At 49.8% G+C, this 21,693-nt stretch overlaps 9 protein-coding genes across 9 annotated transcripts; 6 read left to right on the top strand and 3 right to left on the bottom strand.

The window, feature by feature from the left end:
• Positions 1-27: 27 nt before the first annotated feature.
• Positions 28-693, top strand: BC939DRAFT_506707 (uncharacterized protein; the record flags this gene model as incomplete). The annotated part of the gene is made up of 2 exons (XM_051560812.1): positions 28-188; positions 291-693. The coding sequence occupies 2 exons, from the start codon at positions 28-30 to the stop codon at positions 691-693; spliced, it is 564 nt and encodes a 187-aa protein (XP_051408331.1).
• A 199-nt stretch (positions 694-892) lies between these two features.
• Positions 893-2,862, bottom strand: BC939DRAFT_297792 (JmjC domain, hydroxylase-domain-containing protein). Its single transcript, XM_051551347.1, has 4 exons — positions 2,327-2,862; positions 1,773-2,229; positions 1,304-1,681; positions 893-1,196 (listed from the first exon to the last, which is right to left on the bottom strand). The coding sequence occupies exons 1-4, from the start codon at positions 2,767-2,769 to the stop codon at positions 1,092-1,094; spliced, it is 1,383 nt and encodes a 460-aa protein (XP_051408330.1). The 5' UTR covers positions 2,770-2,862; the 3' UTR covers positions 893-1,091.
• A 264-nt stretch (positions 2,863-3,126) lies between these two features.
• On the bottom strand, positions 3,127-4,502 carry BC939DRAFT_297845 (ARID DNA-binding domain-containing protein). Its single transcript, XM_051551348.1, has 3 exons — positions 4,048-4,502; positions 3,433-3,633; positions 3,127-3,329 (listed from the first exon to the last, which is right to left on the bottom strand). The coding sequence occupies exons 1-3, from the start codon at positions 4,387-4,389 to the stop codon at positions 3,318-3,320; spliced, it is 555 nt and encodes a 184-aa protein (XP_051408329.1). The 5' UTR covers positions 4,390-4,502; the 3' UTR covers positions 3,127-3,317.
• Positions 4,503-5,294: 792 nt separating this feature from the next.
• BC939DRAFT_463585 (uncharacterized protein) lies at positions 5,295-7,796 on the top strand. The gene is made up of 4 exons (XM_051557257.1): positions 5,295-5,986; positions 6,088-7,475; positions 7,575-7,673; positions 7,762-7,796. The coding sequence occupies exons 1-4, from the start codon at positions 5,411-5,413 to the stop codon at positions 7,790-7,792; spliced, it is 2,094 nt and encodes a 697-aa protein (XP_051408328.1). The 5' UTR covers positions 5,295-5,410; the 3' UTR covers positions 7,793-7,796.
• BC939DRAFT_463582 (kinase-like domain-containing protein) lies at positions 7,737-9,732 on the bottom strand. The gene is made up of 6 exons (XM_051557256.1): positions 9,067-9,732; positions 8,697-8,975; positions 8,469-8,604; positions 8,147-8,367; positions 8,010-8,069; positions 7,737-7,913 (listed from the first exon to the last, which is right to left on the bottom strand). The coding sequence occupies exons 1-6, from the start codon at positions 9,678-9,680 to the stop codon at positions 7,781-7,783; spliced, it is 1,443 nt and encodes a 480-aa protein (XP_051408327.1). The 5' UTR covers positions 9,681-9,732; the 3' UTR covers positions 7,737-7,780.
• A 61-nt stretch (positions 9,733-9,793) lies between these two features.
• On the top strand, positions 9,794-12,581 carry BC939DRAFT_532138 (uncharacterized protein). The gene is made up of 5 exons (XM_051561644.1): positions 9,794-10,154; positions 10,250-10,283; positions 10,511-10,695; positions 10,797-11,136; positions 11,272-12,581. The coding sequence occupies exons 1-5, from the start codon at positions 9,878-9,880 to the stop codon at positions 12,569-12,571; spliced, it is 2,136 nt and encodes a 711-aa protein (XP_051408326.1). The 5' UTR covers positions 9,794-9,877; the 3' UTR covers positions 12,572-12,581.
• Positions 12,582-14,670: 2,089 nt separating this feature from the next.
• On the top strand, positions 14,671-16,305 carry BC939DRAFT_496067 (uncharacterized protein). Its single transcript, XM_051559671.1, has 4 exons — positions 14,671-15,072; positions 15,196-15,264; positions 15,354-15,521; positions 15,623-16,305. The coding sequence occupies exons 1-4, from the start codon at positions 14,733-14,735 to the stop codon at positions 16,225-16,227; spliced, it is 1,182 nt and encodes a 393-aa protein (XP_051408325.1). The 5' UTR covers positions 14,671-14,732; the 3' UTR covers positions 16,228-16,305.
• BC939DRAFT_415262 (translation initiation factor eIF 4e-like domain-containing protein) lies at positions 16,306-18,075 on the top strand. Its single transcript, XM_051552993.1, has 4 exons — positions 16,306-16,547; positions 16,676-16,826; positions 16,963-17,458; positions 17,576-18,075. Exons 2-4 carry the CDS (start codon positions 16,798-16,800, stop codon positions 18,008-18,010), a joined length of 960 nt encoding a protein of 319 aa, XP_051408324.1. The 5' UTR covers positions 16,306-16,547; positions 16,676-16,797; the 3' UTR covers positions 18,011-18,075.
• A 67-nt stretch (positions 18,076-18,142) lies between these two features.
• BC939DRAFT_463571 (uncharacterized protein) lies at positions 18,143-21,663 on the top strand. Its single transcript, XM_051557255.1, has 2 exons — positions 18,143-18,239; positions 18,317-21,663. The coding sequence occupies exon 2, from the start codon at positions 18,382-18,384 to the stop codon at positions 21,628-21,630; it is 3,249 nt and encodes a 1,082-aa protein (XP_051408323.1). The 5' UTR covers positions 18,143-18,239; positions 18,317-18,381; the 3' UTR covers positions 21,631-21,663.
• Positions 21,664-21,693: the final 30 nt, after the last annotated feature.

The raw sequence follows: 21,693 nt of genomic DNA, 5'->3' as shown, positions 1-21,693 counted from the left end.
CGCCGATTGTGCACAAACCATGTCTCAATGTTGGATCGGATTCTGAGACGCTTGTGTGATGCCTCGCCGGGAGCGTTTATGGTCGGATACAGCGATGGGATTTCGGGGATTGATGCAGGCACCGAGGTCATTTATTCGGGAGAGAATAGTGTCTTGCATCACCGCCTGCTACGAACCCAACAACAACAGTAACAACAGCAGCAGCAGGGATCGCATGCTGCGACAGGTGCGAATTTAGAACAGAGCATTGCGCTGGCGCGAGATAAGGGAGATTTGGATATCAATCAAAGGCTTGCAGGACTTGTCAGTCATGCCGAACATCCAGCCGCAGCGGTAGGTTCTGGCGATTTTGTATCAATAAATCGAAAGCATGCGAACAGCCCGCCGATGTCTTCGTCTAACAAGAGCGCCAAAGCCCTGAAGAAGAATGAGTCCGTGGTCGCGGCCGAGGAAGCAGCAGTGGTGGCAGATGCAGCATCGTCGCTACTGATGGTGAACGGTACGGAAGGGGCGTTGGGTGAGCATAGGTTGGATAGTAAGAAAGGACTGCACGACCGACTGAGGATTCATGATGGAGGCGAAGGAGGTGTGTTGAACTATGACTTTGGATTGCTGGATGATACTGACCAGTTGATGAATGTGCATCCGGCGGTCGATATCGATGAATTGCATGATATGCTTTGGGCGCATTGAGTCCTGCTTCTATTCCACAAATATTTACTCTTCTCCCAATGAATCGAATGAAGAGACACCTGCAGTTATCGGAAATTAATGATCTGTTGTTATTGTTTTATTTTTTATTGCGAGAGCATGATACAAGCGATGTACAAATGAAAAAAAAACGTTATGGCAACGCGTTCAAGCAAGGAGTATCTTGCCATTAGAGCGCCAAGAGACGATGACGAAGAAAAAAAAGTAGAAGAAAAGAAGACGAAGAAAAGAAAAATAAAGAAACAGGCGGTGACCTGTCCTCGTTTTTGGTATTATATTTGAAGCCCTTCCATGTCTTCAACCCTAGCCTTGCTCCTCCACTGCCCATCCGCTGATGGCGGGATGCACACAATTCACCCCAGAAAGTTTATTGCTTCTCCTTAGGTGTTTGCCGCCGTTATGGCAATACGCTGGGTCATCTCCTCGAGTTCTGTGTCCGAGAATCGTACCCTCAAGAACCGCTCCTTCATATCGCATTCACAAAGCTGAAAAAAAAGACGATAGATCACTCGCGTTAGCACACAGGCGATCTATTATGGCAACATACGCAAAAAAAACCGGCAAAAGCAAATATTGACTAGTTCTCCCTTACCTCTGTAATATGATCGCCGCACGTAACCTTCGGTCCACAGCTGCAGGCAACCTGGGACAGATAAACATACGAATTGCAGTACATGCACTGAACTTCCTCCTCGGGTCGATCCACCTCTTCCAGAACCACGCGCATAAACGGATACTGAGCCAATGTGCGTCTTCGCTGGGCCATCTCGCGTTCGAGCAGCTCCTTCATCTCGTATTGTAGCCATTGCGCTGTCTCGGGGATGTTGCCGTCCTTGAGTGCCGTCGTGATGATGAGCTCATCATGAGAAAAGACGGGGTGCTTTTTGTGAGCCTTGTATCGCAGTGCACATTCGATTCCAAATTGGCACCAGTCTGGTGGCGCAAAGTTGACCGCCTCCGCAAAGTTGAACTAATATGGCCATAAAAAAGAAATGATATTAGTCATCCGCCGTAGTATAACAACTTCATAGTATAAATCAAACGATCAATAGTGGACATACCCCATGGTTAAATCCAGCGTGGTAAGCTTGGGGAAAGGTCACGACGAACTGGCCGGGTCTTTGGTCCAGTGCCAGGACCTTAACACCATTTTCCACCAGTCTTCCAGGTGAGAGCATCGTCACGAGCTGGAAAAGAAGGTCAGGCTGCTGCTCAAACAGCTCAGGAACGGACTGCCTCATCGTGTCCTCAAATTTGGTAGCGTCTGAGGCGGGGATGCCATACCAGGTCTTGGTTTCGCCCCAATGCATATAGTTGATCGAATATGTGTAATGATCCTCGTTGTGCCAGCAGAACGTCGAGAAGCACATGCCGACATAGAGCCAAGGGATCATCATGCCTGAGATGTCTGATTTGATATGACGGAAGAGCGACTGTGGAAGCGTCGGCATGTTGTTCAGGTTGGACGGATCAGTCGAGTACTCGTTCAACGGATCACGCGTTCGCATCGGGAACCCACTATTTCATCGGCATCAAGTATGACCATGTCAGTACTCCGTGTCCGCAGTGCCAGGTAGGATTGACGTAAAAAAATACCCCACTTCAGAGAATTTACCTGCCGTGCTGCGAAGAGTGGAGGTCTGCGCCATACTCGACCTCCACCGTTTCGAACGCATTTTCGACAAGTCTCCAGAACTCCCGCTCGACTACATCCTCTGGAACCTCATCGTCCTTATATCCTTGGTTTTCAAACCACTCCTTTTTAAAGGCGTTGCACTTTTGCTGGAAGGAGCTAAGTGAATACTCCTCGCCTTCCTCGAATCCAAAATCCTCGCCAGCAATTAGACATTTGGGGCAATACCAGTCCGTCTTGGGGACATGCAGCAACGGTGGGTTGAGACAGAAGGTATGGTGTCCAAGCTCGCATCCATCGCAAATAAGCATCTTGTCAAGGTGTCCACCCACATGACACAGTTCACAGATCGCCTTGGCGGTATCGATGTCCGCGTTGCTGTCGGTGTTGTTCTCTGCTTTCGCTGAAGTCGGCTCCACCGACATTCGCTCCGGTCGAGGTGTAGCTGGAGATGAAGGCGCAGATTCTAGAGCGGACAAAATTTTCAATCACTGTTCATGGACATAGTCGCAACAATAGACAAGATAATGCGTTCATCGCGAAAATTTTTGCCGATAATGAAGAAAAGGAGGACGTAGAGTTAAGTACCTGCATAGGAGGTGGGCTCCTTTTTTAAACGTTTCGATCGTCTTGCCGGCGTAGGAAGTATGCTGTCGTTGCTAGGTGGAGACGCCGCAGGGGTGACAAGAGAGTCCTCGCTGTCCATGGTTGCCCCTCGTTTGGTGCCGGCAGCGGCGATTCCAGGCGAGCTTTCTGGGGAACTAGTTTGCTTGTGCTTAGCAAGGTAGATCTCATAGGGCAGGATGATATTGAGATACGCGGTCTTGAGGGCGTTCGACATTGATGTGCACTGCTTCCGCGTATAATTCAGTCCGCGTCCAATTTCTGCCCATTTTTTTCCTGCCGTCACCTATTCAGCAACAAAAGGGGGATCCCGTGGGGTGGATGAGTATGGGTCACAGCCATCGTAATGTTATCCTTTTGGCTAACATAAATACGATTGTACTCGTTATATGTCTCTCTCCCCGCGGGATGAATAGGGTCAAAGGGAATCAAATGTCTCCTTTTCGTGTTTTGCCTTAGCGTACTTTTTGGTATCCGCCTCGAGCCGCAACTTCCTTCCTGAGCTGAAAGAGATCGATGGGCCGCTTGTCCAGCTGCGGGATCTTGTAGACGGGGTGGCCTTGCTGGCGGTGGAATTTGTAAAGTTGTTCGAGGTAGTTGAGGTTGGTTCTCGTCTGGCCCTCCATCGAATTCAGTCTCTGAATCCTAGTCTTGAAGCGGAAGACCTGACAAAGGTATGAAGGAATAGAGGGACAGAAGAACGTCGTTAGATAGCATATTTTCCCAGATCGTTTTTATGATTCCCTAGTTTCTCTAGGTCTTCCTATGTTCTGAACTACGCCTCATCCTCCCGTAGGCTTCCATCCCCACACTCCACCTTCCTTCTTAAGACTTGCCGGTAGCGCACACAGAAAAAATAAAAAAATAATGGGTATTTGAAACAGTGCAGAGAATGGGGCGCTGAACAGAGGGCCACAGCATATAGCAACACTGCTCAGAATAAAAAAATACATTTTTCACTTTCACCTATAGGATGAAAGGCCAAGAACCATTCCCCAGTGTGCATGTGTGCGGGTATGGGATATTTGTGTGCTAAGCAAAGCCCTGCGCAAGCAAGCAAAAGAATGGCCTACACCTACCTCAGTGTCAAGTGCAAAAGGGGGTTTCCAGCCGTCAGGGGGGATGATTTTGCAGATGCCGGCTTGTTCAGCCTCTGGGCGGATGCGCTCAATATACTTGAGTGGCTCCAAAAACTCTTGTGGGGTCGGGTAGAAGCAGGGGGCATCCTGCAGACCAAAGATGCGCGTAGGAGGGTCTGTCCGCAGGTTCTCTGGCGGGGCGGTTGTAGCGACGGTGGACATGTCGAGAGCAGGGGCCTTTTGGATAGGCACATGTGGGATGTCTGCAGAGGAGGAAGACGAGGTGAAGAGGGTGGAGTCAGCAGCCTGGGCGGCTGGCCTAGGCACTGCCGATTTCATCATGGTGGGATATTGTGTAGACTCTATTCCTTGGGATATGAATGAATAAGTGAATGTTTATGAAAGAAAGAAAGAAAAGAGAGACAGAGAGCAAGAAGAGTGAGGTGAGAGGAAAGGGTGAAATAAAAAAAGAGAGAGCAGCAGGCGAAAGCGAAATAGGAAAATGAAAAATAAATCGTCGGTACAGTTATGCTTCATAGACATTAGGCCGCTCACAGGCTACTGCTGCTGAAGTGCCAGTAATAAAATAGAATCGATCGATGTTTATGGGAGAAATAACGAGGAAACGACAGAATAGGCAAACCAACGCAATGGGATGATGAAAAAAAATACTGTCTCCAGATGGTGGATCGCAATGATCCCTTCCTCTCCCTTCGCAGCTCACGATGGATGCCGCCAGGCGAGACTCACAAGAAAACCCAGGACCCCGAGCAGCTGTCTCCCTCCAGAAACGCCTAGGGTATGATACTTTCTGCCCCGCATGTCAAATCGATGCGATTGAATCAGACCCAAGTACACCAATTGGCACCACTTCCTCCACATGCAAGGCCTAAGTCTGCAGCTAACCTACATCCTTTTAAAGCAAGTAGTCTCAGCCGGCTCTTCAATTGCACGTTCCGCTCCCTACTTGCACGTCCCATTATTTTTCAGGAACCGCTGTGACATACACCACATACACGGTAAAAGGCTCACCCGTCAAACATGGCCGCTGCTATCATGGACATACTGACTATCCACTGTCCTCGCTGTGTGCCCTGGGTATTTTACTATTGCATGGCCACGGCATAGAAACGCAGGAAAGTGAGGGCGATATGGGAGAGAGGAGGACTTTCTGCTGAGGGTCACACAAAGAAACGAGGGCGGGACAGAAAAGGTTGAATTGAGTGCCTATTTTTTTTTTGAACTTCCTCTCTTGAACTGAACGCTCATCTGTCCTTCGTGGTCATTCTCTCCCCTCTTTCCAATCTCGTCTCATCAACCCACTCTCGCACTCGCTCATTCGTTACGTTCTATATCACTGCCCATGATGGAGTTCAGTTCCTTTCTGCCGTCTTTTCCTCCTTCGCGGTCCAATTCAAGACGGGTATCAGCCATGAGTGTTTCCTCGCCCGTCACTAGTAGTCCAGTCCTCAGTCCCGAGCCCGCACCTGCTCCCATGTCTCATCTCAGCGCCAGTCGTGTTCTTTTCGAGGAGGGCCTATACAGCGATGTTACTGTAACACTACAGGTTCCTGGATCGCTCAAAAAGACCTTACACCTTCATTCCGGTATCCTGGCCAAAGAGAGCGACTTCTTCGCAGCCCTCTTGGCGGGAAAGAAGAATCATGCTGAGCGGGCCATCACATTGCTGGATGAAAAGGACAGCCAGGGCTCCCAGGTGATCGAGATTCAATGCGTGGATGCGTCAGAGCTCTATGCGTTCGAGTCGTCCCTTCGATTGCTCTATACTGGCAGTTGGTGCTCTGACCGCGATTTCCAAACCAGCTCACTGGATTCCCGTATTCGCCGCGGTATGGATGTCATGAAACAGGCAGCTCGCCTTTCGCTCAAGGGAACGACAACGGCCTTGCTCCAGGACGAGATCACACAGATGTGCCAGGTAAAAATATACAGCCGGCATTGCAAAGCTGCTCTCAATTTTCACCAGGCCCCGGACTAAGCAATAAGCAATATCCATCGACATTTTTTTGCTTTCTTTAGACTCAACCAGAGCTGATGGAAAAGTTGAGCAGATCACTCAGACCTGAGGATCGCGAGGATGACCAAGCAATCCTCAAGTTTGACAAGGATGCGCTTCAGCAGATGTGCAGGGTGGCAGTGGTCAAGACCGAGATCAGGGATCACTGTGAGCTGGTTATTGCGCGCAACCTCTATGGTCCCAAGAAGTTCCGCGACCTGCGCATGGCAGAAGTTCAGCTGTCAGAGCTCAGACCTGGCTACATCTTTCCCCCAGGAGGACAGGAATCTATCTATCTGCTGAAAGGCGCCCCTTCTTTACCGCTTCATCCCTGTAGAGCATCAAACGTAGAGGCATTGCGCCAAGTCGTTGACCACTACACCGCCTACAATTCTCAGGTGCCGCTGCGAAGACGCGAATACTATGTTATCCCAAGCGAGGATGACGATGCGACCACCGTCCCGAAATCAGGTATTCCTACCTTTTATAGGGTCGCCTTCAGTACTGGATATCAGTGGCTCTTGGATCAGGTGATCAAGGTCAGGGCGCCCTTTGAGCTGGTTGTTCTCTTGCTCAAGGACGGTGTCGATGAAAACGCTGATTCGCGTAACAACGTCTACTTTGGCGAGTTTGCGACGAACTTGGATGGCGATGTCTACCTTCAGGGTGTCAATTATATCGCAGACGGTCTCTTGCACGCTTTCCAGGACCCAACACTGGAATCTTTCCGCAATCCCGGAGCCTCTGGATCACTGCTGAATATGATTTCATATGGCGTCAACTCCTTGACAGACCTGCCTCCTCTCAGAATCAAGCCAATAGGCAAATCAGGCGACACTGGAGCTGCTCATCACCACCAAGAGTATCCTGCTCTGTCTACACTAGTCATGGAATTCTTTTGGCAGGTTCTTCAGCTGGCGCTAAAGCGGCCACACCACCTAGAATTTGTTCAGCTCTTACTGGATTCTATCACCAAAATCGCACCTCTGACGCCTTTTGAAGTTATCGATCGCATCGAGGAGCGTCTTGCAGAGTTGTTGGAGGAGACTCGAAAGAAGATCATGGAGCAGCGAGGAGATGCACAGGACGAAGAAGCAGAGGGGGCGGATGAGAACGATTCGGATAACAAGTCAGACGAGGACAAGGATGACGAACCCGAAGTGCCTATTCGGCCACGCACAATCTCTGGAGCTGCTCGTAGCGAGATCTCCAGCGGACGAGTTGAAGATTTCGATGACAGGACATCCATGGTCAGCAGTGTCCTGCTCGCATCTGAAGTATCGCACGTAACCAAGAGCATCCCCATCACCAACGCAAAAGATGATGACGCGTCCTCGCTGCTGCAGGACGAAGAGGAGGACGCTGAGCCAGAGACTGAGGCTGAAGTTGAGGTCGAAGCACCATGGATGAGGTATGATCGCGCGCCTGTAGATCCTGCGGACCTGTTTGTGCTCTGCTGTTAGTTACATATGAAGAAGGTCTCACACTATTTTCTTCTCCAATGGTATAGGCCCGAGTACTTACAACCCCTCTGCTTGCAACTGCTGACAAAGTTCCCAATGACCATCCAATCCTCCTTGCTCTGGGCGATTCACGACTTGCAGCTATTGTAATTTATTCATCTGTCTATATACCCACCATGATACAATACAACAATAGAGAGTATATTTATTTCCATTTTTTTATTTGAAGGACAGGCCAACAGGAATTCGGATTTTATACTTTTAGTCGGAAACCAGTCGACTCTTGGTTCGCAAAGTTGAATATCCCGCCCGGTGCCTCGTCTTCATCCTGACCATGTCCATGAGCAGCCTGCGGCGCTGAGGGCGATGCATTGCGCTTTGCAGTCCTGTTTCATAATAATAGTGATAAGACCATAAGAAACATAGTTTCAATTGCGAAAGAGCCAACCAGCAACAGAATAACGTTGAAAGCTGGGACAAACCTTTCGCCTTTGGATGGCCACGTCGGAAACATGGAAGGGTGTTTCGGTGGAGGAGCTTCCCTAATATACGAATATTGAATCAGTTTTTGTTTGAATATACGATTCGAGAGCTGACCACCAATTTTGACGGGACTTACGAGAAATAGGGATGCTGAAGTGCTTCTTCTGCCGTAATGCGTTGCACAGGGTCGTAAGTTAACATTCTTGACATGAGGTCTAGGCCGTTTTCCGTTAAGTACGGAAGCCGGGAGCGGAGCAAATTATAAGGCTGGACAAAGTTCGGTACATGGCTCGTAAAGGGCAGTTTTGAATATCCTGGCCAGATCTTGTCATTTGGTACGCCAAGCAACTTGAAGATCTATGGAGCAACAAAAATATTGAAAGATGTGCGTTAGCTAAAAAGTCCTTCAAAATTGTCCAGTCCTTATCCACAATAGGCATCGCCAGCCATGTAGCCACCTTTTCTAGCTGCTCTGCTTCGCTTCGACCGGGTAGTAAAGGCTCATTATTGACAAATTCCGCAAAGATACATCCTATTGACCATATATCAATGGCGGTGGTATATTGCTTCGACCCAAGAAGCAGTTCTGGCGCTCTATATCAATGATCACAGATACTGACAATTAGGCGCAAAGTTTTTTTTCTTTCTGCAAGTGCCATACGATAGCCAGAGTGTGGGAAACATACCTGTACCAAAGAGTAACGACTGGCTGTGTCATCAATCCTTGAGGTTCTCCGTATCGTCTAGCCAGACCGAAATCTGCCACTTTGATCTCGCCTTGATTGTTCAGCAAAAGATTGGATGTTTTCAGATCGCGGTGCAAGATCCAATTCTCGTGGAGCAGCTCCGTTGCAGAGAGAAGTTGCAGCATCAATGTCTTTACTTCAGACTGCAGGAAAGGCTGCTTCATAGTGCTCATTAGCTCCTTCAGATCGTGTTCAATAAAGTCCATTACAATGAAGATCCTAACGGAGCAAAGATAAAGGGTTGCATTAGTCATTACTCAACGCTGTATCTACGTATGACCATAGCATATTGATCCAGGACAATTCTTACTGTGTTAGTTTGTCGCCTACAACGATTTCGCGCACGTTGACGATATGGGGATGCTTGGCCAACAAGAGCGTATAAATCTCGCGCAAACTGGTGATTGGAAACCCATTCTTTTCCTGATCCAGCTTCAACTTCTTGAGTGCCACAATTTCGCCTGTGATACGGTCCCTTGCCCGATAGACAACCCCATAAGAGCCCTCCGAGATCCTGTTTAGCTTCTCGTAATTTTCGACACTTCGGCATCCTGCCAGGACTGGGTGCTGAGGTGCATCAGGGATTGTGATTCGATACTCCTGCATCTGAGACGAAGACTCCAATACCGACTCTCTAGGTGTTGATACTGCTGATCCAGCGCGGACATAATTATCCACTTCAGCTGGCTCCACTGATTCGGAGCGCACAGTCGTCTCGTATCTGAGGGCAGAGTCCCGATGTTGGTCCGCCTCGCGTGGGGTGCGTCCGCTGGCCGAGGAGGTCGGTGTCCCACTGCCCTCACGGAATGCTGGCGAATCCCTTGACTTTTTGAAACGCTTTTCCCTCTTCTTCTTTCTCTGTGTTTCTTCTTCGTCGCTCGATGGTTGTCGTGCCCATTTTGATGCTGCTGCACCCTGCTCCATGGTATTAGCGAAGTGTGAATTGATGCGAGATTCGAATGTCCGTTGGTTGTAATCACTCGAAAGGCGGAATGCGAGTCCGTCAAATTTAATATGCACAATCAGTTATCGAGTTTGTTGGTGCTGGTTTACGAATCTAATAACTGGAGGCATCCCTGTATGGTAAACGCATAGACGATGCCCAAACATTGCCTTCTGCCATGTCGATTTCTCCAGACGATGCCGCCGATTCGTCAACAGCGAACGAGTCCGCTGGTGGACCAGAGCTCATCACGCCCCAAAACACGAAAATACACGCGAAGCCTATCCCACATATGGTCACGGAACAGCTCAGCCCGTTACCACGCTCGACAGCCCTACCAGACCTTGCCGACTTCAACCTGCGACCAATGCAATACAGAAACCCGGTCTTTTCTGCGATCTGCAAGGTCCTTATTTTATACGGGAATGCATGGCAAAGCGCATCCGACCTCGTAGGTGGGTTAGAATGACCTTGGTATTGACATCCCTTCTGAGGCGCGAGTTGATGCATAGTACACTAACGTTTTAGGGGTCGCGTTTTACGCGTTTAGATGGCATTCGGCATTTTAATCTCGCCAATCTTGGGTATGTTAGCCAGTCACTAGGATTTTGTGGGCTCCACAGCGTGTTTCTAGTGTGTCTTTCATCTGCGGGTGAAATTAACCAACCCGGATAAGTGGTTTTTAGTTTCTCCCGGGTTATATCTTTTCTTTTCTTTTTCACTCTGAATGATATCAAAAAGCTCTAATGCTGAGGGTGCGAGCAATTCTAGTCAAAATGCTAACAGGGCGGAATCACGTTGTTGTATATAGTGGTATGACACCCAGGGGAACAATTCAGGGCGCCATCTCTACTGGATTAGCCCTATCAGCCGCACTAGGGTTGTTCGATCCGATTGAAAAGCAGCGCGTTAATAACACAACATACTATCGAATGGACATTCGGGTGCTAGTGCCGCCTGACTCAGCTGGTGTGGCTTCTAACGGAGCTGATCAAGGTATTTTTTTTTATGTTTATTAACCCGGTCATATATGGAGGCTGTATAAAACATTGCTTCTCACACGACGTCGATTCAATGAAATACCATCAACTAAACAGTGGGACAGGCTTTGACGTCAACGGAAAAAGGGAAGGAGAAGGCTGCTGAGTACTCTACAACGAAAAAGCGGAAAGCCTCCACACTACATAGCTCTGACTCTGATAGCCTGGAGGAGGATGGTTCACAGGAACCATCAGACGGCCAATCAGGGTCGCCATCATCCTCAAAACACGAGCGAACAAATCTGCCTGTACCAGAAACATCTTCCAAGCAGGGGATGCATGATAATTCCAAGGACATGCCCGAAAATTCTGCTCCGGATGTGAAAACCAGTCGGTCCAATCCCGTGGATTCGTCCGCCGTTTCTACAGAAGTAGAGGAGTCTACGAAGTCACTAGAGTAGGTGCTATTGACCCAGATTCTGAATTTATATCGTTTGAAACAATCTGATCGCTGATTCATATAATCAATACAATTGATCACATACTAACAGCTCACTACAAATCACAAATCCGACTCATTATTGACCCATAGAAATATAAAGGACTCAGAGGACGACTATCCTGACGAGAGAGCAAAGTTCGGCGTGAATTTAACACAGGAGCCTTCCATGTTTGCGGTAAAGCAGAAGACGGGATACACACACTCCCGATTTAGGAACAGTGAACGTCTGAGGGTGCCAAAGCCAGACTGCGAGGATGGATTCGCTGTGGCGGATTTACAGTACGAAGGCGGGTTCCTCGGGAGGATCTTCTGCATCACCGATGGTCATGGCGGTCGAGCGTGTTCCTCATACGTGATCGCGACGTTCCCCAGGATAATGCAGGTGATATTGGGAAAATACAGTCCTGAGGATCTGTCGGTGCCCAGTGCTCAGGAATCTATCAAGAGTCAGCTCACGGAGGCAATTCATTTGATCGATCGGGAATATCTCGACTACAAAAAGAGACAATACCTAGACTATAAGGTCAAGAAAATCCAACATGACCCAGGAAACGATGGAGCGACGCTGGTTGCCAACGTCATCATCGACAAGTGGATCATTTCTGTGAACGTTGGCGACAGTCGCACTCTTCTCAGCACACGCGATTCTAATGGGCGATGGAATCTCGACTTTTACACCGAGGATCATATTCCGTCTCTGGAGCGGTTTGCGCCCAATATTCATGCCAACGGAGGAGAGTTTGTAGCGCGCAACGACACAGTTATCAGGTTTGACACAAAGATCAAGAATGACAAGAAGCAGCGCGAGGACCTGAAGGGTGCCAAGGTCCGAATTAGGGAAGGCGCCCTTGCATCGAGCCTATATGGCATCCCATACCGAAATCATGCCGGACGATGTGTCTCGATCAATCTAGCAGCCAGCATCGGTGACCTGCTTTATAAACTGGACCCTGACAGCCCAGTACTGACCAACCGCCCCGACATCAAATTTATCGACACTACGGCCATTGAACACGGCTATCTTTTTATGGCGTCAAGAGGACTATGGGATAATGTTCTACAGGACAAAGCAGTAGAAGATCAGAATGTGGCGGTTTGCGAGTACGTAGGCGACAAGCTGGATCGTGGATGGGGCCATCAGCGAATTGTGGGCAGGCTGTCGGATCGCGAAGGCAAAACTGAGCTATACACGGACCCGGTCGACAGATACGGCGATTTCACGGCCATCCTCGTGTCACTCAACAAGCAACATGGACAGCAAGATAGACCAGGATCAAGCACGACAGAGCAGGAGCAGGACATCTCGGAACCTTTAGAGAAATTGCAGATTCAAGGCGAACAGCAGAGCGAGCGTAGCCTAGAGCAAGACTCACTTCCAACTGTACAATAAATGGCACTATATAATCATAAAGGCGAAATAAACGTTGCGTATTGCGTGCGAGATTATCCTGCTGTAGTGATGTACTTCTGGTCGGATGATAGCAGGATAGGGGACCCATAGGGTCACCGTACAGGAATACGGCATTCTTTTAGTTCTCGGGTAATGCATCGCTCGTGTTTATGGGGTCGAACAACAAACAAGGGAAAGCGCAAAGGCACCATATAGAGCCAGTCAATTGGTATTCCCAAAAGAGCAAACGCTGCAAGGCATAGTATCCATCTCCACCGTTGCTGTCGAAAAAATAATGCTAAAGGATCAACCGATCAAAAAGGTCAATAACTAAAGTTCTCAGGAACGGTCAGTTTTCTGTTGAGAACAACGAGTCTCCGACAGTGCTGGTTATCAATGGCGCAGCCTTGCCAGCCTCCTGAACGATAAGACAGTTGATTTTCCGCACTCTTGTAGTAGAATGGAAGCCTAGGAATACTGTAAACCACGGAGTTCACTGTATTCAAATGGCGTGAGACAAAATCGTCCATTCTGCGATAGAAAGTAACCAACACCCTTTCAGTTAGCGCTGCATCCCATGTATCAGCTCTTGAGTCACTTTTGTGTGTGTGTGTGTGGGTGGGGGGCTCTTTGGCTTTGACTAAGGAAAGTCGTTTGAATGAGTTGATGTTTCTTTCGTTTAGCTTAGTTGATAGAGCATCGTGGCAATAACGCGAAGGTGCTTGAGGTCCTGTTTTATATCTGCTCAGACCCTGTATCATATCGAAAAATGTTGGAGCTCAATGCAGAAACTGCCGCCCGCGAGAGATGGTGAACCAAATTGAGACAGAATGAGAACCCTGTCATCCTCAGCGCTGTCCTCATCGTTGTTAACGTTAGTACGATTCACTTCATGTTGTGCACAGCAGCGATGGGAGGAGCATGGCCGTTGCGACTAAACTTTACCTTCCTCATAATAATCTCGAATAGTCCTCGAAAGTAGGTGTTGATCTCCACTATCATCGTTGCACCGCAATAAGACCATCGTAGATCCTCCGTCCGAGTCTCTGCGCTTGCAGTGTCTCTGCCTTGCCCGCTGTAGTTTTTTTACATTTCTCCTTTCAAGATATAGTTAAGAAAGTCAGTGCATCGACATGGACAGCGCCTATCCTGTCCTCAAAGTCGTGAAGTAGGGTACATATTGAAGTCCTTATTAAAAGGTGGTAGATTAAGAACAATCGTAGTGGCGGCAATCAGGCGAGCGTGAAGGTGGTTGAGCCTGAGAAGGTAATGGGAATCAGGAAGCTGTAAAAATAGCAAAGTCGAAAAAGTGGATTAGTCTCGCAGGGACAGTTGAAGGCAGATGGGCACAAAGAAAAGACGCGAAAAACCAGCATATGGGAATAGGAGTTATGAGAAGAGTAATCATGCACACACACAGTCGCACAAATCCAGGTCTTGTCCCAGGAGTGCGGGAATGGGCGAAGTAGGTAGCGTACCAGTACATTATGGCACAGAAGAAAAAGCGCGACAATGTGTTTCTGAAGAAACAGATGTGGATAGACAATTGAATGGTGTCACTTGTCTGGTAAACGAATGCATCTCCTCCCTGCCAGTATTGACTGTTACTGTGATCTTACAACGCACATGAACTTGAGGACAGAACCACTGCTGGACGCACAGTCGGCATTTGGGATGCTTGCTACTGTACGTGTTGCGGAATGACCGCCAAGACTACCCCATTCCTCTATGGCCCTGAGATCCTTCGATTAGTCTAGTCCACAAGCAAAGGCATAACAGCTGAAGCTATGGAGTAGAGAGGACAGTCAGAAGGTAGGCGGAGAGATGTATGGTAGAGTTGACTAGTGAGATAGCGCGTTCGTCGATGAAGCGAGCCGAGGTTTACTTGGAGCACAGTCTGTAATTTAAGGTTAGCCGCTCATAAAACAGTGTTCTTCTCCACAGTCCATGTAGCGCGACGGCGGCGGACAAAGGCGCTCGGCTGAACTTGTGAAGGAGTGAATAAACACAACAGAGGACATCAGCCGAGTTCTCTTCAGGATTCAAATACCACCGCATCGTCTTGGAATCTTTCTTTCTCCTTTTCTCTTTGCACTTCCCCCAAATCCTTCTCCATCCCATCAAACAACAGCCGAAATAAGTAAATAAACAAACAGTATCCATGAGCAAATCCTCATCCAAGTCAGCTGCGTCGGCTCCTGATGCCGCCGTCCGGGTCTATACTCCCACAACCGTGGACACTCAGCGAGGAGGAGCACTCTACGACCGAACGACAATAAATCTCGCGACATCGCGATACATCCCCCATCGACTGGTCGAAGCCAGTATCCTGTTAGCGGAGGTCTTCCTGCTAAACGTTCCCGAATGGATCCTGGGCGAGAGGCAGATCGGAAATGCGCCGTCCGTGGAGAAGAGGATTGATAGTTCGATCGCAGCGAGTCGAGCATTGATGACGGACACAGTGGCAAAGGGCGGTCGACGTAAAGTCGCGGTGCTGACAGGTATGGAGGTTGTTTGGGTGCAGCGGTAGCGTTTGTTTTTTCCACCTGGCTGTACGGTACAAGTAGGCCATGATGGATGGATGGCTGACGACATCAACTTGTGTGGATTGTCTTTGTATGTAGGAGGAGCAAGTGGACTCGGATACATGGCGGCGATGGCGATCGCAGAGGCAGGATATCATCTCATTATCGGTAAGGGTCGTTCTAGCGGATTTTGTCCTGGCAGGCAGGTAGTCAGGGTCTCGGCTCTATCGTCTAATTGTTTTTATTTACTTTCATAGGGGACCGGGCAACTGAGATGGGCATTCGAGCTGTAGAAGCGATCAAAGCAAAGACGCTTAACATGAACGTCGACTTCGTCTATCTGGACCTTGGCTCGTTCAAGGAGGTGCGGTCCTTCGCTGAAGAGGTCGCTCGGCGCACAGAGGTTGTTGACCTGCTCATCAACAGTATGTTTCCCATTTTACGAACGTCCATAGCAAAGGCCGTAACAAGCAATAGTATCTGCAGACATCTGATGTTCGGTTCACTTCCTTTTTATTCCTCATAGACGCCGGTGTCATGGATCTGCCAAATTTCCGACCAACTGCAGAAGGACACGACAGCCAATTCGGTATCAACCACCTGGGTCACTTCTACCTCACCCACCTCCTGCTTCCTCTGGTTCAGCGAGCTCCCAAGGCCCGAATTGTCATGACGGCGTCTTCTGCACACTATGGGACCTCAAAAATCAACTACCAGGGCATTACATCTGCGAAGGCCTACGACCGCATTAATAACTATTGTGGTTCGAAGCTAGCGACTGTGATGTATGTGCGACACTTGGCCAGGTGGTTGAAGAAGAACCATCCGCAGATTACTGTCAATTGTCTCCACCCTGGATCATGCCGAACGAATCTGTTCCACCACTCGTGGTTCCTGTATATTTTGACAACTATTGGATTACAGATCTTGTTGCGATCGCCAAAGAGGGGCGCGAGGACGATCTTGTATCTGGCGCTGAGCGAGGAGGTCGAGGGGATCTCGGGCGAGTACTGGTTCGATGAGCGGATTCGGAAGCGTAACCCTGCGTCGGACAATGAGACCATGCAAGAGGAGTTGGTTTGGTACAGCAACAAGGCTGTGGGATCGTCACCGTACAACGCGAGAATGTAGCTTGGACGCGGCTTTGCATGCAGCAGAGCGCGTCTTTCCCCTGTGACCAGTCGTAGTTTAAAGATGTATTTTCTGCCCCTCTGTTCTCTCTGAACTAAACTCACTTGCCCACACTCACAGATCCACAGCAACAATATTAAAACGCTTTCGTTCTTTCGTGCACTCGTCTTCAACGCGGCCTCGCCATTGTATCCATCGTTCGCATTACTGGCCACGCTCACTAGCACTCGATCCGCTGAGAACCCACTCAGCTCTCTCTGACTCCTTTCCCTTGTAAACTGAGAAACCTTTCTGCTTCTCGTCAAGGTCGTTTGTCGCAGGTGTGGCCCAGCTTTCTTCTCTGCATACTATCCACTCAACAATAACGAGCCGCACTGGGACGCATTCGTCCATTTGGGAGGAGCTTGCAGCTGATCAACTTTTGCCATTTTCGCTCTTGAATGCATAGGTCACGAATCAACCAGTTCACGAGCGCTCGTTTCTCATCGATTCAGTTTTCATTCTTCCCTCAGAATACTCTCCCGACAACTGCAGCCTTTCCCTCCCACCTCCTCAAAACATTCAACCATTATGGATGCCGCATGGGGACCCCGCAAAACGTAACCTTCTCGAAATCACTTCCTTCCTTGGATCGCCATGAGGGCGCCTGGCAGATCTGCTTTTGTGCTTGTTTACTGCCCAAAACTCTAAATTGGCGCTGACTTGTCGATTTTTTTTCCCACAATCTCATGCTAGACCTCGTGTTCAGAGCGAGAATGCACCAACAGCAGCGACAGGGAGTTCAAAGCTCGTTCAGCTGCAGCGTCAGAATTTGTCCTTGGTGTCAACAACTTCGATTTCTGCATCCTCCTCGGCACCTCTTTCCGCATCAATCATTTCCAGTACCAGCCATACTATCACCTCTGCGGACTTTAGCAATACCAGCAATAGTAACATCAGAGTCGAATCTGGGCATGGATCCAAATCAGGAGTGCTGTCTGTTGCAGGGAACTCGAGCGGGTTGGCCGCCATTTCAGGCTCGGGATCTGGATCTGGCTTAGGGCCAGGAGGAGGAGGCTCGCTGAGTGGATCTGCATCAGGATCTGTGGGCAGCACGGCCTTGGGATCGACGGGGATCGTGTCACGGCACCCATTGCACTTCAACTGGGTGTTTTGGTTCATGCATCGTGCTCCTGGCAGCAAGATTCTGAACTATGAGGGCGCGATGAAAAAGATTGCAACCTTTGGATCGGTGAGGAGGCTTCGATCCTTCAGCTTTTATTAATTTGAAAGCACATAGGGATCTACGAATTATAAGTACGACGACACTTACCATCAATTTTCTATTTCGTGCCTGCTAATGATCTAGGCAGAAGATTTTTGGGCAGTATATTCTCACTTGAAGCGACCGCATGAGCTGCCGACTGTGAGCGATTACCACCTGTTCAAGCAAGGTGTGCGTCCTGTATGGGAGGATGAAACCAATATCCACGGAGGGAAATGGATCGTGCGCCTGAAGAAGGGTCTGGCGAGCCGGTACTGGGAGGATTTGGTGATAGCAGTCATTGGGGATCAATTTGAAGTTGGGACCGAGATCTGTGGAGCCGTTCTGTCGATCCGTGGAAGCGAGGACATCCTGTCATTATGGAATCAGTCGGCGCATGAGGGGCGGATCAATCTGAAGATCCGGGATACGATGAAACGAGTGCTAAACTTGCCTGCGGATACAATCATGGAGTACAAGACCCATAACGATGCGCTGAAGGATAACTCGAGCTTCAGGAATACGGATGTCTTTAGGTGAACGAACGATAGTGCTATCGATCCACTCCATCTTCTTCCAATAAAGGTGATCGTCTCTAAAAAATTAAAAAATGCTGTGCTTGAAGCATCTTTTCCGAGATGACCGCACGTGATCAGTTGGGCCTTGAGGTTCAACGAGATCGCTTTGCTCAAGAATGCAATTGCTAAGCACCCGTCATCTCCATCTCTAATATCGAGTCGCGAATCAACCAGAATCGCGTTACCAACAGGTGAACCACAACTCCTTGGTTCTTTGTCTCGCCGTGGGTTTGCAAAATTCGTATTGACCAACTTTCAATTTGGTCAGTTTTTCAGGCACCTATCCCACTTTTTACACTTTGGCCCTAGTGTGCCCAAAACGCATCGCCCAATATGCCTGCCAGTACATACGACCTCCTGCCTGCATCACTTGCTTCCCTGCTTCAGAACGCATCCCCGGTATCAACGGCCCCATTGACCAATGATCCTGTGTCGCTTCAGGCGCAGCTGTCCCGGATACCGCGGTCAACTTGGGTTCACCTAGGGTCCGAGTGTCATAATGCCGGATTTGCCGCCGATATTGCAACAGTTCTCGCGAAGAAACCCGCCAGTGGCGTGTCATCGGTCTCTATGTTCTCAACTGCTGCAGTAGCCGCAAAAGCAGCGGCTTTACTCACGGAAACGGGGATGCCGCGCATCCTGAGAACCGCTGTCAAGCAGAGTAGGAAGAGAAGAATGGGCGATGCAATTGCGGAGAAAGGGGACAGTGAGCCGCTTTTATGGGAGTTGTACAAGTTCTATAAGCAGAAATGCACACCGGGGAGCACATCGGGCAGCAACAGCAAAGCAGCACAGCGGCACAAGCCATCACGACTGCGAACAGGAGTTCTGCCATGGCAACTTAACTTTCTGAAATCCGCGTGTCCAGAGATCATAGTTCTGGTATTCATCGATGCATATCTGGAGTATGGGCCGCAGCGCGGGTTCGACCGCGACTTACCGGGCGATTTGGTGGAAGCATTGGATTTTGAATGGCGGTCGAATTCCGCACTGGCAAGGCGGGCGGTTATGGCTTTGGTACAGACGCTAATCGCCTGCCGTCGGTATGCCAAATCCAGCAACAACAGTAGCAGCAGCAACAGTGGCAACGGTGCTCGAGAACTTGGTCTTAGCTCCTCCGCAGGCGGTGGTACTAATATGACGACGACAGCGACGAGTATGAACGACCATGAAGACGAGCAGGAGATTGAGAGATCCTGTCATCAGTTGGCGCTAACGCTTTCGAAGGCATGCATCGCTTTGGAGATCTTCTTCGAGACAGATCGTGGACGTAGCCTCCCCAAGCTGCAGGGTCTTTACCACCAAGAGGTTGCTGCCGACACTAAGTTGCAGTCAAGGTCAGGACAGGCTGGAGCAGGCGCTGACAGAGGTATCAAGCGAGCAGGAATTGGGGCCGGTGTCGGAGGCACGGTAGGCGCAGATTCACTAGACCCTGTGAGTAGAAAGAGATTTAAAAGTAGTGGTGGCATCGAATCACCGCTGGTAACATCTTTATTGGGAGCGACTGCGGGAGGTCAAGGATCGCCGTCGACATCTCTAGGATCTTCGTCACCAGTCTCGAACCTCTCAACTACTACAGAAGCAACATCAGCAGTATCAGCAGTAGCAGTAGTAGCAGGCAGCAACCCGGAGGCTACGCTCAGATCATCCTCTTACTATCTCGACCAAGCCCTTGCAGGATACCCCTCGCCAACGTCCTCTGCACCACAACCGACACCCGTGACATCCTCACTGACCAGCAGCGCCAACGCACAGCAGCAGGCGAAAATCAACAACCCACTTTGGTCTCCCATCATCGGACAGACCCAGCTGGCACAGTTCCCTGCTAAACATGCCGCTCAGGTCGAATCAGAGCTCGAGCGCTGGATCTCTCTCCTCGGTCGGATGGACGGCGCCGTATTTTCTGAAAAGCTGGTTGGTCTAATCAAAGCCGTGTATCCAAGTGATCAGAAGTTTTTGCTGGACCAGATGCTCATCGACTACATGTGTTGGGAAGGCAATCAGGGACGTGAGAAGGACACGGATGTGGAAGATCAGGCGCCAGGATTTGATCTGAAGAAGTTCTTGAAGAAAGCGTCAGCATCGTCGTCGACCGAGCTTGCTATGGGATCAAGCCGAACGGGGATCCGGACGGGAGGATGGATTATGGAGACAGTAATGGGCGCCCTGGTCAGCCTGGTCATCAAGCCAGAGGAAAGCAGCACGTATCTGGAGTCCGGATCGAAAAAGTGGATCGAGCCAATTGAAATCCCAGTGCAGGATAGCGAGGGAGTGAAGAATGCAAATCTTGTATCCATCGCCTCTAAAGCAGGCGTAGCCGGTACACCGGTGCTAGGAGCACCCGCAGGGACATCATTAGCACCGTTCTCTTCGTCATCATCCACAGCTCCAGCTCCAGCTACCATCCCAGCCACAGCGGCAGCAGCAACCGTGCCAGTCGTGGCATCCACTTTCCGTACATCTGCGGCACTTGGGGGTGCCAAGAAACGACGTGTCCGCAACCTATACAACCGCCGCGTGAGCCCCTTCTATGCGATCCTGGCCATGTTTCAATCCAAGCGGGTGGCCGGTCGAATCGCAGGCATGTTGTACCTGGAACCCAAGGATCTGGAGACGACGCAGCAGACGACGCAGCACGAACAGGAGTTATTGACGCAATCGACAGCGGAGACGGCTATGATGTTGGCTACTGTCGTCCACGGCAACGAAATTGAGGAACTGACGATCAAGACTGACCGCAAACGGGGGAAGAAGAGGCGCAAAGAGATGAAACGCAGACTGATACATATGATGCAAAACGGACACCACGCAGATGCAGGTGGCAGCGGCGAGACGCCAGGGGACGGGGATGTGAATATGGATGAGGATCCGAATAGGACAGGACGTGGACAGGCCAATAAGAACAAAAAGATGGAGATTGGCGGAGAAACTGCGACGAAAGAGGAGAAGGAGGATGACGAGGGGGCCGGGATCTCTGGAGAGGCTGGCGCTGCGACAACAGCTGCAGGAGCACCAACAGAGGCCGATGCGACAACTAAGCAGGAGCAGGATGAGAAGACGCCTATGGAAGGCGTCACTGTTGAAGAGCAGGATCAGCACCAAACCGAGCCACGATCTTCCGAGTGGGCCAAGGAGCCTACGGACGAGGAAGCCCTGGCATTGGCCAAGCAGGTGGAAGATTCCCGTACGATTTGCCATGCCCCCTTCAAGGTGCTTATTTTTATTCTTCAATACCTGACCAGAGCGAACCAAGCCGGGGCGCTGGACGCATGGATCACCGATGCTCTCTCTGCCACGCTTGTCAAACTGCAGGTCCAATACTTTGAGTGGATCCTGGCCTGCCTGATCGTGTCAACAACGATACCGTCACCTCCAGCGTCATCAGCTGCAGAAACCGGGAATGATTCTGGCGAGATTGTCACGTTTGAGGACGAGCTGCTCCGACTTGTGGGAGTCCTAGTTGTTGCACAGGGAATCGGGTATGAGCCCGTCAAGACCGCGTTCGAGAACGTTGAAAGAGCATATCAACATGCCGGTTCAGAGTGCTGGTTTAGAGTGCGAGCCATGATCGAAGCGCACTGAAATAAAAATGCTTTATGGCATTGCAGTTTACCTCAACAGGATATTATTTATGATGACAACGAA

The sequence above is a fragment of the Gamsiella multidivaricata genome, assembly GCF_025024155.1.
Source record: "Gamsiella multidivaricata strain RSA 2152 chromosome Unknown BC939scaffold_77, whole genome shotgun sequence".
Lineage (NCBI taxonomy): Eukaryota > Fungi > Mortierellomycota > Mortierellomycetes > Mortierellales > Mortierellaceae > Gamsiella > Gamsiella multidivaricata.
Note: the sequence above shows the minus strand (reverse complement) of the source record. Positions and strands in the feature narration are given on the sequence as shown.

What these genes read in the sequence shown, in the direction of transcription:
- BC939DRAFT_463582 (XM_051557256.1), bottom strand. Translation starts at nt 9,680, where the DNA reads ATGGAGCAGGGTGCAGCAGCATCAAAATGGGCACGACAACCATCGAGC. An exon ending in CTTCAGCATCCCTATTTCTC is followed by an intron (nt 8,070 to 8,146) that starts GTAAGTCCCGTC and finishes TTCGTATATTAG; the next exon opens with GGAAGCTCCTCCACCGAAAC. An exon ending in TGGCCATCCAAAGGCGAAAG is followed by an intron (nt 7,914 to 8,009) that starts GTTTGTCCCAGC and finishes ATTATGAAACAG; the next exon opens with GACTGCAAAGCGCAATGCAT.
- BC939DRAFT_297792 (XM_051551347.1), bottom strand. Translation starts at nt 2,769, where the DNA reads ATGTCGGTGGAGCCGACTTCAGCGAAAGCAGAGAACAACACCGACAGC. An exon ending in CACTCTTCGCAGCACGGCAG is followed by an intron (nt 2,230 to 2,326) that starts GTAAATTCTCTG and finishes CCGATGAAATAG; the next exon opens with TGGGTTCCCGATGCGAACGC. An exon ending in ACGCTGGATTTAACCATGGG is followed by an intron (nt 1,682 to 1,772) that starts GTATGTCCACTA and finishes TGGCCATATTAG; the next exon opens with TTCAACTTTGCGGAGGCGGT.
- BC939DRAFT_297845 (XM_051551348.1), bottom strand. Translation starts at nt 4,389, where the DNA reads ATGATGAAATCGGCAGTGCCTAGGCCAGCCGCCCAGGCTGCTGACTCC. An exon ending in CTTTTGCACTTGACACTGAG is followed by an intron (nt 3,634 to 4,047) that starts GTAGGTGTAGGC and finishes TACCTTTGTCAG; the next exon opens with GTCTTCCGCTTCAAGACTAG.
- BC939DRAFT_415262 (XM_051552993.1), top strand. Translation starts at nt 16,798, where the DNA reads ATGGATGCCGCATGGGGACCCCGCAAAAC. An exon ending in GCATGGGGACCCCGCAAAAC is followed by an intron (nt 16,827 to 16,962) that starts GTAACCTTCTCG and finishes ATCTCATGCTAG; the next exon opens with ACCTCGTGTTCAGAGCGAGA. An exon ending in AGATTGCAACCTTTGGATCG is followed by an intron (nt 17,459 to 17,575) that starts GTGAGGAGGCTT and finishes CTAATGATCTAG; the next exon opens with GCAGAAGATTTTTGGGCAGT.
- BC939DRAFT_496067 (XM_051559671.1), top strand. Translation starts at nt 14,733, where the DNA reads ATGAGCAAATCCTCATCCAAGTCAGCTGCGTCGGCTCCTGATGCCGCC. An exon ending in TAAAGTCGCGGTGCTGACAG is followed by an intron (nt 15,073 to 15,195) that starts GTATGGAGGTTG and finishes CTTTGTATGTAG; the next exon opens with GAGGAGCAAGTGGACTCGGA. An exon ending in AGGATATCATCTCATTATCG is followed by an intron (nt 15,265 to 15,353) that starts GTAAGGGTCGTT and finishes TTACTTTCATAG; the next exon opens with GGGACCGGGCAACTGAGATG.
- BC939DRAFT_532138 (XM_051561644.1), top strand. Translation starts at nt 9,878, where the DNA reads ATGTCGATTTCTCCAGACGATGCCGCCGATTCGTCAACAGCGAACGAG. An exon ending in AAGCGCATCCGACCTCGTAG is followed by an intron (nt 10,155 to 10,249) that starts GTGGGTTAGAAT and finishes TTACGCGTTTAG; the next exon opens with ATGGCATTCGGCATTTTAAT. An exon ending in GAGTCTACGAAGTCACTAGA is followed by an intron (nt 11,137 to 11,271) that starts GTAGGTGCTATT and finishes ATTGACCCATAG; the next exon opens with AAATATAAAGGACTCAGAGG.
- BC939DRAFT_463571 (XM_051557255.1), top strand. Translation starts at nt 18,382, where the DNA reads ATGCCTGCCAGTACATACGACCTCCTGCCTGCATCACTTGCTTCCCTG.
- BC939DRAFT_463585 (XM_051557257.1), top strand. Translation starts at nt 5,411, where the DNA reads ATGATGGAGTTCAGTTCCTTTCTGCCGTCTTTTCCTCCTTCGCGGTCC. An exon ending in AGATCACACAGATGTGCCAG is followed by an intron (nt 5,987 to 6,087) that starts GTAAAAATATAC and finishes TGCTTTCTTTAG; the next exon opens with ACTCAACCAGAGCTGATGGA. An exon ending in ATTCACGACTTGCAGCTATT is followed by an intron (nt 7,674 to 7,761) that starts GTAATTTATTCA and finishes TTTGAAGGACAG; the next exon opens with GCCAACAGGAATTCGGATTT.